At 43.2% G+C, this 13,885-nt stretch overlaps 1 protein-coding gene across 1 annotated transcript in view; it reads right to left on the bottom strand.

The window, feature by feature from the left end:
* Nucleotides 1-13,885, bottom strand: part of LOC139274800 (PC3-like endoprotease variant B) — a 994,028-nt gene that overhangs the window by 683,550 nt on the left and 296,593 nt on the right. Inside the window, exon 3 of the mRNA XM_070891493.1 lies at nt 7,193-7,310. Coding sequence (XP_070747594.1) covers nt 7,193-7,310 — 118 coding nt within the window. The remainder of the gene's footprint in view (nt 1-7,192; nt 7,311-13,885) is intronic.

Genomic DNA, 13,885 nt, shown 5'->3' with positions numbered 1-13,885 from the left:
AGTTAATGATAAACAGAACCAGGCAGATTCCAGAGGCTTCCGAGAGAGAGCTGCCTGCCATGTTTGGAGCTGTGTGTGCTGTGCTATGTGAATATATCACAAGCCAGGAAGCCTTTGAGAGGCTATGGAACGATCAAGCTGAATGACCCAAGCTGGTCCCGGCTCAGGCAATGCTGCACACCTCCACCAAGGAACTGATATCAGTTGTTGGTAGTGCGGATGTAAGTGTATCCCATGATGGCGCGGTGCACAATTTACCATTGTGGATTGTTTCAGGTGATGGACCAATGCTACTTGGAAGAAGATGGATGGGGAAGATTCATTGGAACTGGGAAGACTTCATCCCTCCAGCGATCGACATCCCCCGTGCTCAGAGGCAGAGCAAGCCCCCACCTTTGGTTCGACCAGGCACCGGAGAGCAGATCCACGCAGCGCCCGAGGCACAGACCACTCATCACAACTGCATGGCGAAGATCCGACCGAGACGACCCGAATGCACCTTCCCGGTTTCAGTGGCAGGTCTCCTTGGGAGGAAGATTGGATCTGAGGGCGCCTTCCCAGCTTCAGTGGCAGAATCCCTGGGAGAGAAAATCGCAGCAGTTGACATCATGGACAGGGTAAAGATGGCGTCCAAACCACAAGGTGCAGCGCTCATGGAGCAACGACACGTGGTTCCACGCAAGGAAAATGCTTGGGGCAAAAGTATTAAGGCCATTTTAAAAGAGGGCAGCAACCCGCCAATTTTGAATGAACTGCTTGAAATTGGTAACCAATGTAAAAGTCCAGCTGTAACGAGCAAAATGTTGTTGAGCAATGTTGGGTGCAAATTTCAATCAGCCAATGTAGCGGGCGAACACCTAACAGTCGTATACAGATCCAGCGGGCTATCCAATGCTGTAGCCTGCATCCCTGGGACCAGAACAATGTATCATAAAGTGTCCCCACAGCTGAGAGAAGTAGACAAGCCGCAGAGTAAACGATCCCCGGAGAGCAGAGGCACCGGTAGCGATACCCTGCCTCAGATCGGTTTAACATTGCAGGCACCCGATGGCATGAACCGCCACGGACCAGAAACAATAAACTGCGCCTATGCTCGCAGTCGGCTACCATCGGCCACCATCCGGGTGGAAAAGGCACAGCCCACAAACCCACTCGCCACCACGGCAATGCCCAAGAGCGAAGGGTCACCCTCAACGGCTCCTCCGAACAGGACCTGGACCAGCCAGGATCCCAAACTAGAGAGTGCTCACAACGGTGCCCTCAAGAAAAGCGAGTCAGCACCTGCGAACTACTAGATAAGACGAGGCAGCCCCACCATCGCTTAGACGAAACGCTCACTTGCTTAGACCGCTTCCCAGGGAGCAGCAGCGACACTGTGCAAACGAAAAGGACAGGAAGGTCACAGACACATCAGCAGTCTTTGGGCCTGACCGACACTAGGAGTAACGGCAAGAGCCCTGAGCTCCAGCAACTCGAGCAAAATGAACTCACCTCACCCACAGACCCACTAGCATGGGACGCTGCGCTGCCACCGGATGACCCAAATCTCATCCGGCCATGTTGGAACTAGACTGTCCTTGTGTACCTATACGGAGATACCTGTACTGATCATGTAAATGTACCACACAAAAAGAAATGCAACTGTAATCTGCCAACAAATGTACCAAGATGTAAATGTAAAACCCATGTGATGAACTTGATTGCAACTTGGATTTAACGGGGCATTAGCATGATCTCTGTGTGGGGGGGGGAGAATGGAATTGTCATGGACTCACAACAGAAACCACGGGGACCTCCACTGGCAACAAATCTCACTACCAACCCACCCAAGCTAGAAGCGACCCTCCAATGGTCAACCAGGAAGAGCAAAGCCCAGGTCACCATCAATGTATAAGTCAATTTGCATTAAAGACTTGGGGGGGAAGTGATGTCATGTATGTAGACCATATATACTAATTGTATAGTCATATAAGGTGTGCCACCAGAGGACACTGCGGTGGGAGACCGAGGGTTACCTACATAGGTGTGCAGGGCCCAGTATAAAAGGCTGCCCACCATGCTTGTGCTTCACTCTGGAGTTACAATAAATGGGACTAAGGTCACAACAGCTCAAGTACAATACTAGACCTCATAAGAGTATTAAAGACATAACAATATCTACTGCATTCCCTTTGTCTATCCTCTTAAAAAACATCCTATGAAATTCAGCGAACATTTCTAGCCTTTAACAAGTCCATACTGACTGTCAGTGACTAACCCACACATTTCTAAATACTCTCTAATTTTATCTTGAATTTTGTATATTTGCTGGAATGTGCTCAACTCTCTGATTTGGTTAACTTTCGAATGCATGCTGGAATGTAAATAATAAAATGGTCTGTTTTATGAAAAAAAAATCATGCGCATCTTACGGTTGCACTTCCAGAAAAAAGTGTGTTGTGCTAGTTCAGCAGCTATTCTGTGCACAATGGTTCGACAATGTGGAAAAAACTTATTTTAAATGAATGGTCTTTTCTGTGCCTCTGCTTGGTCACTATAAAGAAACAATAAAATGCTTCTGAATTCTAATGAGATGATTTCCCATTCATTGTTCAATTTGTAATTTTTTTTCCTTTTCTTAGGCTAGCATATTGCCACTTCCTCAAAAGAAAGGGTTCAAATCATCCCAAGGTCTAAAGGATTGAGGGGAAAAAGTAGGACAAGGTACCACAACCCGATTTTTATGGCCTCTGCCAGGCAAGAATGGAGTGCTGCGAAAAAAGCAGCACTGAACTTACCATCCCGTCCCCGTTACCGGCCCACCTGCCACCATTTCTGACTCATTGTGAAAATGGGCGGCAAGAGAGCCCACCTGTTTCAAACACGAGCTGATTTGAAAAACCCAAATCAGGGTCTTGCGCTGTTTGTGCGACAGCAATGCAATTTTCAGACGCCGCGCATGCTCTGCTCATTGGTATTTGGCGTAGAGCGGTCTAACCAGCAGTCCTTAAAAGGAGTACTGTAGGCTGCTCAGAAAACTTGTCTGTGGCACTGGCTTTATAGGGTCAGGAGAAGCATGAATTGCCAAGCTGCTGTGTGTACAACGCTCCGACCATTTCTAACCGAATGGTATTTGGCCTCTTTGGACTCCGATTTGAATTTTGAAATGGGTCTACTACTTGAAACAGGCAGAGTCTTTGGGAGCCCTGCAGTAGGCCCCTTTCAAATGGCACCTTAGGGCATCGTAGAAGTTAACGGCGTGGTAAGGCTGCCAACCCCATCTTGAGGTTGTTACTGCCCCATTAATGCCGGGCGATACAAGTTAAAATCAATCCTGAGGTGAAAAACTGGCGTAAATAAAGTGTGAAACAAAACATTTCAGTGATCAAATGATGTAATGTCCATTAACATCAGTTACATTGAAATCTCTTTCCTTGCATTTGCAGAGATTTAGTCCTTCTTTATTCATTGCTCCTTTCTCTCATTTTAGTTTCCTTTTAATGGTTTGCTCTGCTTCTGTGATTTTCACACTTCAGCAAAGACACGATGTTTCTTGGTTCTTCTTGTTAAACATTAATAAACGTGGCTGTAGATTCTTGGGGACAAGGTAACAGATTTCAAACATGATCATTAAACTTGGCAAAATACTTTCGCACCACACGAGAAAAATGCAAGCTGCATCAAAATCCGGATTTTTGGCTTCCAGTCAAAACTTTGAAAGCCGCACAGTGGAACACATTTATCAGCTCTGCAGACAAAGCTGACTCTGCGAGGACTCAGCATGGATAACTGGCCACTGGAGAATCAGGATTTTAGTTAAAGATCCCGACTAAGTTAAACATGTCCACAGCTTAATTGAATTTATTTGGGGGTCTAAAGCATTGTGAGTATTTCAGATGTTCACACATCATAATCCTATTTTCAGTAATGTTTTATGCATTACAACACTGACACTTTTACTACTTCACTATAAATCAGAAGAGGCAAACTTCTGCAATTTAAAGGGACACTGTTGCCATGGCTTACAAAGGTCTTATCGTGTTTATGCACAGGGCTGATCAGCCACACGCCGCAGTCATCTCCATTGGTGACAGCATCCAGCTCTTGGAATTTAATTTTTAGGTGCAGTTAAAAGCAAGAAAACTTGCAAAACACGAGATTTCGAGCAGCTTCCAGCGAATATCAGTCTCCCTGGGCTGGTCATTGTTTAATGTTTCTAATTCACTCCGATGTTGAAACAAACTTTAATTTTAGAGTGATAAGGCTTCTCAGATGTCACATGTATCATTATTACTGTAAATTAACCATATCATACTATCATAGTCAGTAATTTTAAATGCTAGATCGGTTTGCCCTGTCATTCTTTACTCTCTCCTGTTTTCTGTTCTTCCACTTTTCTTTCTTCTATATTCATATAAACTTTACTTTTTAACCTTATAACTCATTTCAACATTTGTATTGCTTTTCTTTCTTAAACAAATACATTTGGATACATTTTCCTCTTGTTTCATCTGACTATTTGATGTCCTGCTGTCTATTTTGGACAAAGCACCCAGATTAGAACAAATTTGAATTTAATTGACTGAAAACTATTTCTAACAGCCAACCAAAGCCTAAAAGTTTGAGGATTAACATGATCATACATCTATGGGAATCAGATCAATCTCCTTCATGGTGCCAGCAGCCTATTTGTAGCTGACTGAGGTAACTCTGCTGTGACAATCAAAGGTCATAAACTACATTGAAAAAGTTTACACTGTAGCAGTATTAGCGTTTGCTACAATACAAACTTGGTACGGGTAACCAACAAGGCACATCTGCAGCACAGCATTTGGACTGAGTCTGCCTACATACTCCCTGGTATGAAAACAATTTTAAGTCCCTTTACGTAAATTAGACAGAGTGGGAAATGTCACATTCGTAGAGGTTTTTATTCTGTCCCAAAAGAAGGCGGCAACAATAGTGGGTTCATTTTCGCCGTGTGCTATTTTTAATGCCTTGGTTAATACATTTATATAAATTACTGGCTGCAGTCCTTTTAAAATGAAGGGCATAATCAATACATTCAAATAGCACAGGCAGAGAATCTGCATTAACCAGGGCATTAAAAGTAGCACAAGAAAGGAAGGAAACCCAGAAACACACAGTGTAAAATAATAGTACGCATCCCAAGAAAATTCAGTAGAGCTGCAGTTAGGATGCTCATGTCACAGTTCAGTGACTGCGGTTTCTTAGTCCTAGCCCTGGTTGACAATTGAATCTCCCAATATGTGCGATGTGAGCTTTGCCAGCAATCAGCTGGACTGCTTGGTGGGACATCCCACCTCAAGGAAAAGTGACAAGTGATTTGCATACTATGGAAAGAGTGTCTCTATCTTAATGATACACAGAATAACACAAATAGGATGCATAGGGGTCTGCAACCCTTTCACCCACCCTCCCCCGTCACTGGTCTACCCAGGGAGCTGAGTTTTCATCAAGGGCAAAAGAGGTTAACAAGACAAATCTCAAAGAAAATCTAAATAAAGTATACATTAGTAGTAGAAAGTAAATTTAGTATTTTATCTGAACAAGGCAATAGTTTATTGAGATTTTAGTGTATATTAAGTTAGAAAAACGAACCACAACAAATTATCCCCAGTTTTGAATGTGTTATGTGTTATAAAGATTAAAAACATATAGCATCATTCTGAAATTCTGGTGAAAGCACACCGATTAAAAATATTGATTCAGGAAACTGGGGAAAATGAAAGAATAAGGGTTTGAGCACAAACCCAACAATTTCTTAATGCTTAGATGAAACATAGAAACATAGAAAATAGGTGCAGGAGTAGGCCATTCGGCCCTTCTAGCCTGCACCGCCATTCAATGAGTTCATGGCTGAACATGCAACTTCAGTACCCCATTCCTGCTTTCTCGCCATACCCCTTGATCCCCGTGGTAGTAAGGACTTCATCTAACTCCTTTTTGAATATATTTAGTGAATTGGCCTCAACAACCTTCTGTGGCAAAGAATTCCACAGGTTCACCACTCTCTGGGTGAAGAAGTTTCTCCTCATCTCGGTCCTAAATGGCTTACCTCTTATCCTTAGACTGTGACCCCTGGTTCTGGACTTCCCCAACATTGGGAACATTCTTCCTGCATCTAACCTGTCTAACCCCGTCAGAACTTTAAACGTTTCTATGAGGTCCCCTCTCATTCTTCTGAACTCCAGTGAATACAAGCCCAGTTGATCCAGTCTTTCTTGATAGGTCAGTCCCGCCATCCCGGGAATCAGTCTGGTGAACCTTCGCTGCACTCCCTCAATAGAAAGAATGTCCTTCCTCAGGTTAGGAGACCAAAACTGTTCACAATACTCCAGGTGTGGCCTCACCAAGGCCCTGTACAACTGTAGCAACACCTCCCTGCCCCTGTACTCAAATCCCCTCGCTATGAAGGCCAACATGCCATTTGCTTTCTTAACCGCCTGCTGTACCTGCATGCCAACCTTCAATGACTGATGTACCATGACACCCAGGTCTCGTTGCACCTCCCCTTTTCCTAATCTGTCACCATTCAGATAATAGTCTGTCTCTCTGTTTTTACCACCAAAGTGGATAACCTCACATTTATCCACATTATACTTCATTTGCCATGCATTTGCCCACTCATCTAACCTATCCAAGTCACTCTGCAGCCTCATAGCATCCTCCTCGCAGCTCACACTGCTGCTAACCCTAACCCAACTTAGTGTCATCTGCAAATTTGGAGATACTACATTTAATCCCCTCGTCTAAATCATTAATGTACATTGTAAACAGCTGGGGCCCCAGCACAGAACCTTGCGGTACCCCACTAGTCACTGCCTGCCATTCTGAAAAGTCCCCATTTACTCCTACTCTTTGCTTCCTGTCTGACAACCAATTCTCAATCCATGTCAGCACACTACCCCCAATCCCATGTGCTTTAACTTTGCACATTGAAGCTACATTCAAGATGAGAATCACATAGTAAATATGTAAATACATTAATTGCCCCAAAACATTTGCAGGTACATAAAATAAAGTGTAAGACTGAAATCAGATCAATGCTACTACAACAACATATTTTGGGATACTGTAACAGTGGATGAGTTTACAAAATGTAGATGCCAGATCACTTATGCCTGTTCTTTTATGAAGGTGAATTATTTCATATAGATTTACATTAAGAGTTTTGCTCTTTCATACTTACCTAGTGGTTCAAAGAATGAGCTGAGACTATAGTCTTTGGAAAGGAATGGGAGATGAGGTAAAACAGCTTTATCTCGTTTTTCCACTTCATGAATATCTTGTTGTTCTGCCCACTTGACCTAAATGAAGGAATTAGTTCCTAAAATTAGCATACAGTTGGAAACATCATTTATGATTTGGTATGCTATTAAAGAAGGACACACCTAACATTTCCCATCCTTTCATTTCATAAACATAATAACCATCTTTCTAATTTAAAATAAAACTACATTTTACAGTAATATATAAGCTGTACATCTTTACTGTGTTACATAGTATCTGTAATAAATTATCCGACACCTGTCCACCAATCAGAGTGCTCTGTTTTATGAGCTGAGGCACCTTTTGGTACCGTTGAGAACATCCAATCTTCAGCCACTGTCACAGAGCCCTCTAGTGATGTCACGAGGAATTTGTTTTAAACAATAGCATTGGAACCAACTAATATTATTGGCACAGCAAGAGAAATGTATTTCTCAACACTGACTTAGCTGATGTTACAATGTTAGATTTTCTTTAAAAAATTGAACTTTAAAAAAAAATATATAAAGGGTAAACCTGCAAGCTTTTTTTAGATTTTTTAAATCTTTAGACTATCAGATATTTATAAAACTGACATTTTCCTTCCCCCCCCGCCCCCAATTATATTATTCTACTCAGTGCACTGCTGTGGTACAGAACTGCTTACTCTGCAGCCACCTAACAGTGTTATTAAAACCTGCATAAGGAAACAATGACGTGATGGAGTGCATAGCTGATATTTAGGGCCCAGTTTTATAATGTTTGCTGGATCTCATATTAATTTAAAATAGACAGTGCTGGCCTACCTTGACCTAAAATGACCGCCACACATCACAGCAGTGGAATTGATGTGTTACCTGGCAGAGACCTAACCTGGATTGGAATAAACTTGCCACATGGTACCAATCCTTGTGACATTCCACACTACTGAAGGAATAAGAAATATAAACAAATTATGGGATCCATTAAGGACTGTCTATTTCATTTAGCATTTATTTCTCTGCATCCTTTGTTTAAATACTTGTTCCCTCCCTTCTCACAGTGCCAAGTAACAAAACACGAGAGAAAGCCTAAATTTTCTTTAGTAGTGTTCATGAAATTGCAGGAATGCACTGTGTGAAACATGCAATTTCTAAGAGTGCAATTTCATTAGCAGGTCATTAATTATGTGGAAACACCATTCTCTTATTTCTCATTGAGAGGAATTTCATTCACATCATGGTTTTTCCATGTTGTGTACCATTCCTGGCAGAGAGATGGGAAAAGGCCCTGCCTAACAAATCACTGCCAACCACCTGCTTTTCTTCCGATGTTATTTTATTTCTATAAATTCTCTTATAATTTGATTATATATCTTTCAACTGACATTGATAATTCAAATTAAAAGAGGTACTCCAGAATATTACCTTACAATATCTTCAGTTTGCTGATAAAATAAGCCCTATTTCTCAGAAGTATTTATCTTTTAGCGAACATAAGTCAAACAACTTTTTATTTGTAAACAAGCAGTGTCTGAGGTGCCGGCTCCCGATCAGTGCTGGCACTTTTGATGAATTTTCACATTTTTGATGTGGAAACATGACATTCTTCAGATGAGAGGCTTGTCCTAAGAGGAGAGATTGAGTCGACTGGGCCTATACTCTTTGGAGTTTAGAAGAATGTGAGGTAATCTTATTGAAACATATAAAATTCTGAGGGGGATTGACACGATAGATTCTGAGGGGGATTGACAGGGTAGATGCTGAGAGGTTGTTTCCCTGAGCTGGAGAATCTAGAACTAGGGGGCATAGTCTCAGGATAAGGGGTTGTCTTCTGAGATGAGGAGAAATTTCTTCACTCAGAGGATTGTGAATCTTTGGAATTCTCTGCCCCAAAGGGCTGTGGATGCTCAGGTCGTTGAGTACATTCAAGGCTGAGACAGATAGATTTTTGGACTCTAGGGGAATCAAGGGATATGGGATCGGACGAGAAAGTGGAGTTGAGGTTTAAGATCAGCCATGACTCTATTGAATGACAGAGCAGGCTCGAAGGACCCTGTAGCCTCCTCCTCCTCCTAATTCTTATATTCTTATGCTTTATTAACTGCTTTGTTAACCTGTCCTGCCATCTGCAAAGATTTGTGCACAAACACCCCCCAGGTCTCTCTGTTCTTGCACCCCTTTAAAATTGTACTGTTTAGCATGTATTGTCTCGCCTCATTCTTCCTAACAAAACATATCACCTCACACTTCTCTGCATTGAATTTCATCTGCCATGTGTCCATCCATTCCATCAGCTAGTCTATGGGCTGGATTTTCGAGAGGTTTGCGACCGGGTTTTCGCCGCGATTTGACCTGATTTGCGAAAACCCGGTCACAAAGTCCAGGCGGGATCCTCGGTTACCGATTTGCGGCGGCAATGGGAAGTACCGGCAGGGAGAGCTGTGCTGGATGTGTAACGACACGGATTGTATTACCGTCCGAGTTTCGGCACTCTCCCGACCCGTACGCCGCGTCCAGATCAGTGACAGGTAAAACCTGTCGGTGCAGCCCTGCTAGCAGTACTAAGTTAGAAAACCTGCAAAAAAGGTAAGTTAAAGTTTTAATTATTAAATTTTTTTGCAGCAATTAGTTAGTTAAGAGTCTTGGTAATGTTTTTGGAATGATTTTTTGAATCCCGCCCGCCCCCCCACCAAGGCCTCTCTCACAGTGTACTCGGTCCCGCACTAAAGTTGCCGAGAATCGCGTTTTTGCACCGTGAACAATTGTGCAACGCCTCCCTTTGCGCAGATGCAAAGGCTGAAAGTTGGGCCTTAAATCGTTAGCGCAGCGAAAACGATAATTTTCATGTATCGTTTGCGTTTTCGCCCAAAAAACCAAAAACCCGAAAATCCAGCCCCATGTCTTCTTGAAGCCTATTAATATCTTCCTCACTGTTCACTACACTCCAAAGTTTGTCTCATTTGCAAATTTTGAAATGTAACAATTCTGTGCTGGCTCTCCTTTATTAGTCTGTGCTTGTCCAAGTGGCTGTTCATTTTCTTGCAGGTTATTGTTTCTAAAAGCTTCCCCACCACTGATGTTAAACTGACTGCCAAGTGTATCTTTCTCCCCTTTTTTCAACATTTGCAATCCTCCAGTCCTTTGGCACCACCCCTGTGTATAAGGAGGCTTGGATGATTGTGGCCAGCACCTCTGCAATTTCTACCCTTACTTCCCTCAGCAACCTTGGATACATCCCATCCGGACCAGGTAACCTATACACTTTAATTACCACCAGCCTGTCTAATGCCTCCTCTTTATCTAGTTTTATCTCAACTAGTATCCTAACAAACTCCTCGTTTACCATAGCTTTGGCAAAGTCCTCTTTCTTGGTAAACACCGATGCAAAGTATTCAGTTAGTACCTCAGCCTCCACCAATAGCTCTCTATTTTGGTCCTTAATCAGCCCCACCCCTCCTCTGACAACCCTTTTAGAAACATAGAAAATAGAAAATAGGTGCAGGAGTAGGCCATTCAGCCCTTCTAGCCTGCACAGCCATTCAATGAGTTCATGGCTGAACATTCAACTTCAGTACCCCATTCCTGCTTTCTCGCCATACCCCTTGATCCCCCTAGTAGTAAGGACCTCATCTAACTCCTTTTTGAATATATTTAGTGAATTGGCCTCAACAACTTTCTGTGGTAGAGAATTCCACAGGTTCACCACTCTCTGGGTGAAGAAGTTCCTCCGCATCTCGGTCCTAAATGGCTTTCCCCTTATCCTTAGACTGTGACCTCTGGTTCTGGACTTCCCCAACATTGGGAACATTCTTCCTGCATCTAACCTGTCTAACCCCGTCAGAATTTTAAATGTTTCTATGAGGTCCCCTCTCATTCTTCTGAACTCCAGTGAATACAAGCCCAGTTGATCCAGTCTTTCTTGATAGGTCAGTCCCGCCATCCCGGGAATCAGTCTGGTGAACCTTCGCTGCACTCCCTCAATAGAAAGAATGTCCTTCCTCAGGTTAGGAGACCAAAACTGTTCACAATACTCCAGGTGTGGCCTCACCAAGGCCCTGTACAACTGTAGCAACACCTCCCTGCCCCTGTACTCAAATCCCCTCGCTATGAAGGCCAACATGCCATTTGCTTTCTTAACCGCCTGCTGTACCTGCATGCCAACCTTCAATGACTGATGTACCATGACACCCAGGTCTCGTTGCACCTCCCCTTTTCCTAATCTGTCACCATTCAGATAATAGTCTGTCTCTCTGTTTTTACCACCAAAGTGGATAACCTCACATTTATCCACATTATACTTCATCTGCCATGCATTTGCCCACTCACCTAACCTATCCAAGTCGCTCTGCAGCCTCATAGCATCCTCCTCGCAGCTCACACTGCCACCCAACTTAGTGTCATCCGCAAATTTGGAGATACTACATTTAATCCCCTCGTCTAAATCATTAATGTACAGTGTAAACAGCTGGGGCCCCAGCACAGAACCTTGCGGTACCCCACTAGTCACTGCCTGCCATTCTGAAAAGTACCCATTTACTCCTACTCTTTGCTTCCTGTCTGACAACCAGTTCTCAATCCACGTCAGCACACTACCCCCAATCCCATGTGCTTTAACTTTGCACATCAATCTCTTGTGTGGGACCTTGTCGAACGCCTTCTGAAAGTCCAAATATACCACATCAACTGGTTCTCCCTTGTCCACTCTACTGGAAACATCCTCAAAAAATTCCAGAAGATTTGTCAAGCATGATTTCCCTTTCACAAATCCATGCTGACTTGGACCTATCATGTCACCTCTTTCCAAATGCACTGCTATGACATCCTTAATAATTGATTCCATCATTTTACCCACTACCGATGTCAGGCTGACCGGTCTATAATTCCCTGTTTTCTCTCTCCCTCCTTTTTTTAAAAAGTGGGGTTACATTGGCTACCCTCCACTCTATAGGAACTGATCCAGAGTCAATGGAATGTTGGAAAATGACTGTCAATGCATCCACTATTTCCAAGGCCACCTCCTTAAGTACTCTGGGATGCAGTCCATCAGGCCCTGGGGATTTATTGGCCTTCAATCCCATCAATTTCCCCAACACAATTTCCCGGCTAATAAGGATTTCCCTCAGTTCCTCCTCCTTACTAGACCCCCCGACCCCTTTTATAACCGGAAGGTTGTTTGTGTCCTCCTTCGTGAATACCGAACCAAAGTACTTGTTCAATTGGTCCGCCATTTCTTTGTTCCCCGTTATGACTTCCCCTGATTCTGACTGCAGGGGACCTACGTTTGTCTTTACTAACCTTTTTCTCTTTACATATCTATAGAAAGTTTTGCAATCCGTCTTAATGTTCCCTGCAAGCTTCTTCTCATACTCCATTTTCCCTGCCCTAATCAAACCCTTTGTCCTCCTCTGCTGAGTTCTAAATTTCTCCCAGTCCCCAGGTTCGCTGCTATTTCTGGCCAATTTGTATGCCACTTCCTTGGCTTTAATACTATCCCTGATTTCGCTTGATAGCCACGGTTGAGCCACCTTCCCTTTTTTATTTTTATGCCAGACAGGAATGTACAATTGTTGTAGTTCATCCATGCGGTCTCTAAATGTCTGCCATTGCCCATCCACAGTCAACCCCTTAAGTATCATTCGCCAATCCATCCCAGCCAATTCACACCTCATACCTTCAAAGTTAGCCTTCTTTAAGTTCTGGACCATGGTCTCTGAATTAACTGTTTCATTCTCCATCCTAATGCAGAATTCCACCATATTATGGTCACTCTTCCCCAAGGGGCCTCGCACAACGAGATTGCTAATTATTCCTCTCTCATTACATAACACCCAGTCTAAGATGGCCTCCCCCCTAGTTGGTTCCTCGACATATTGGTCTAAAAAACCATCCCTTATGCACTCCAGGAAATCCTCCTCCACCGTATTGCTTCCAGTTTGGTTAGCCTAATCTATGTACATATTAAAGTCACCCATTATAACTGCTGCACCTTTATTGCATGCACCCCTAATTTCCTGTTTGATGCCCTCCCGAACATCACTACTACTGTTTGGAGGTCTGTACACAACTCCCACTAACGTTTTTTGCCCTTTGGTGTTCTGTAGCTCTACCCATATAGATTCCACATCATCCAAGCTAATATCCTTCCTAACTATTGCCTTAATCTCCTCCTTAACCAGCAATGCTACCCCACCTCCTTTTCCTTTACTGTTAACTTTATCTAAAAAAATACCATTGCTCACTGGACATTGTTCAAAAGTATGGTTTAAATATCTCTCATGATAATGTAAAATGTCACACCAGTTCATATCTATGGAATTAGGATTGAAGAAGACTAGTCATGGAAGATGCATTCCATCCTCATTATAAGGCTTTTAGAGAGAGTACTCTATGGGGGTAGAAATTGCAGTTGGAGGCTTCCTGCGGGCAGATTCCTCCGCCCTGCAAAAAATCTATGAATTTATCTGGTGGTCTGGGAGGTTCGTAGATTCGTGGTCCTGGGTCTCTCCAGGTACGTGCATGTAGAGGCCCACATATCCCAGGGGCGCATGCTATTCACTAGTGCCCCTGGGATCATGTGGAGTTGTCCAGCCAATAAAATAAGGGAACCCCCATCCATACTTATTTGTATCATTTGTACGGATCGCCCATAAGTA

Source organism: Pristiophorus japonicus, chromosome 10 (genome assembly GCF_044704955.1).
Source record: "Pristiophorus japonicus isolate sPriJap1 chromosome 10, sPriJap1.hap1, whole genome shotgun sequence".
Taxonomy (NCBI): domain Eukaryota; kingdom Metazoa; phylum Chordata; class Chondrichthyes; family Pristiophoridae; genus Pristiophorus; species Pristiophorus japonicus.
Note: the sequence above shows the minus strand (reverse complement) of the source record. Positions and strands in the feature narration are given on the sequence as shown.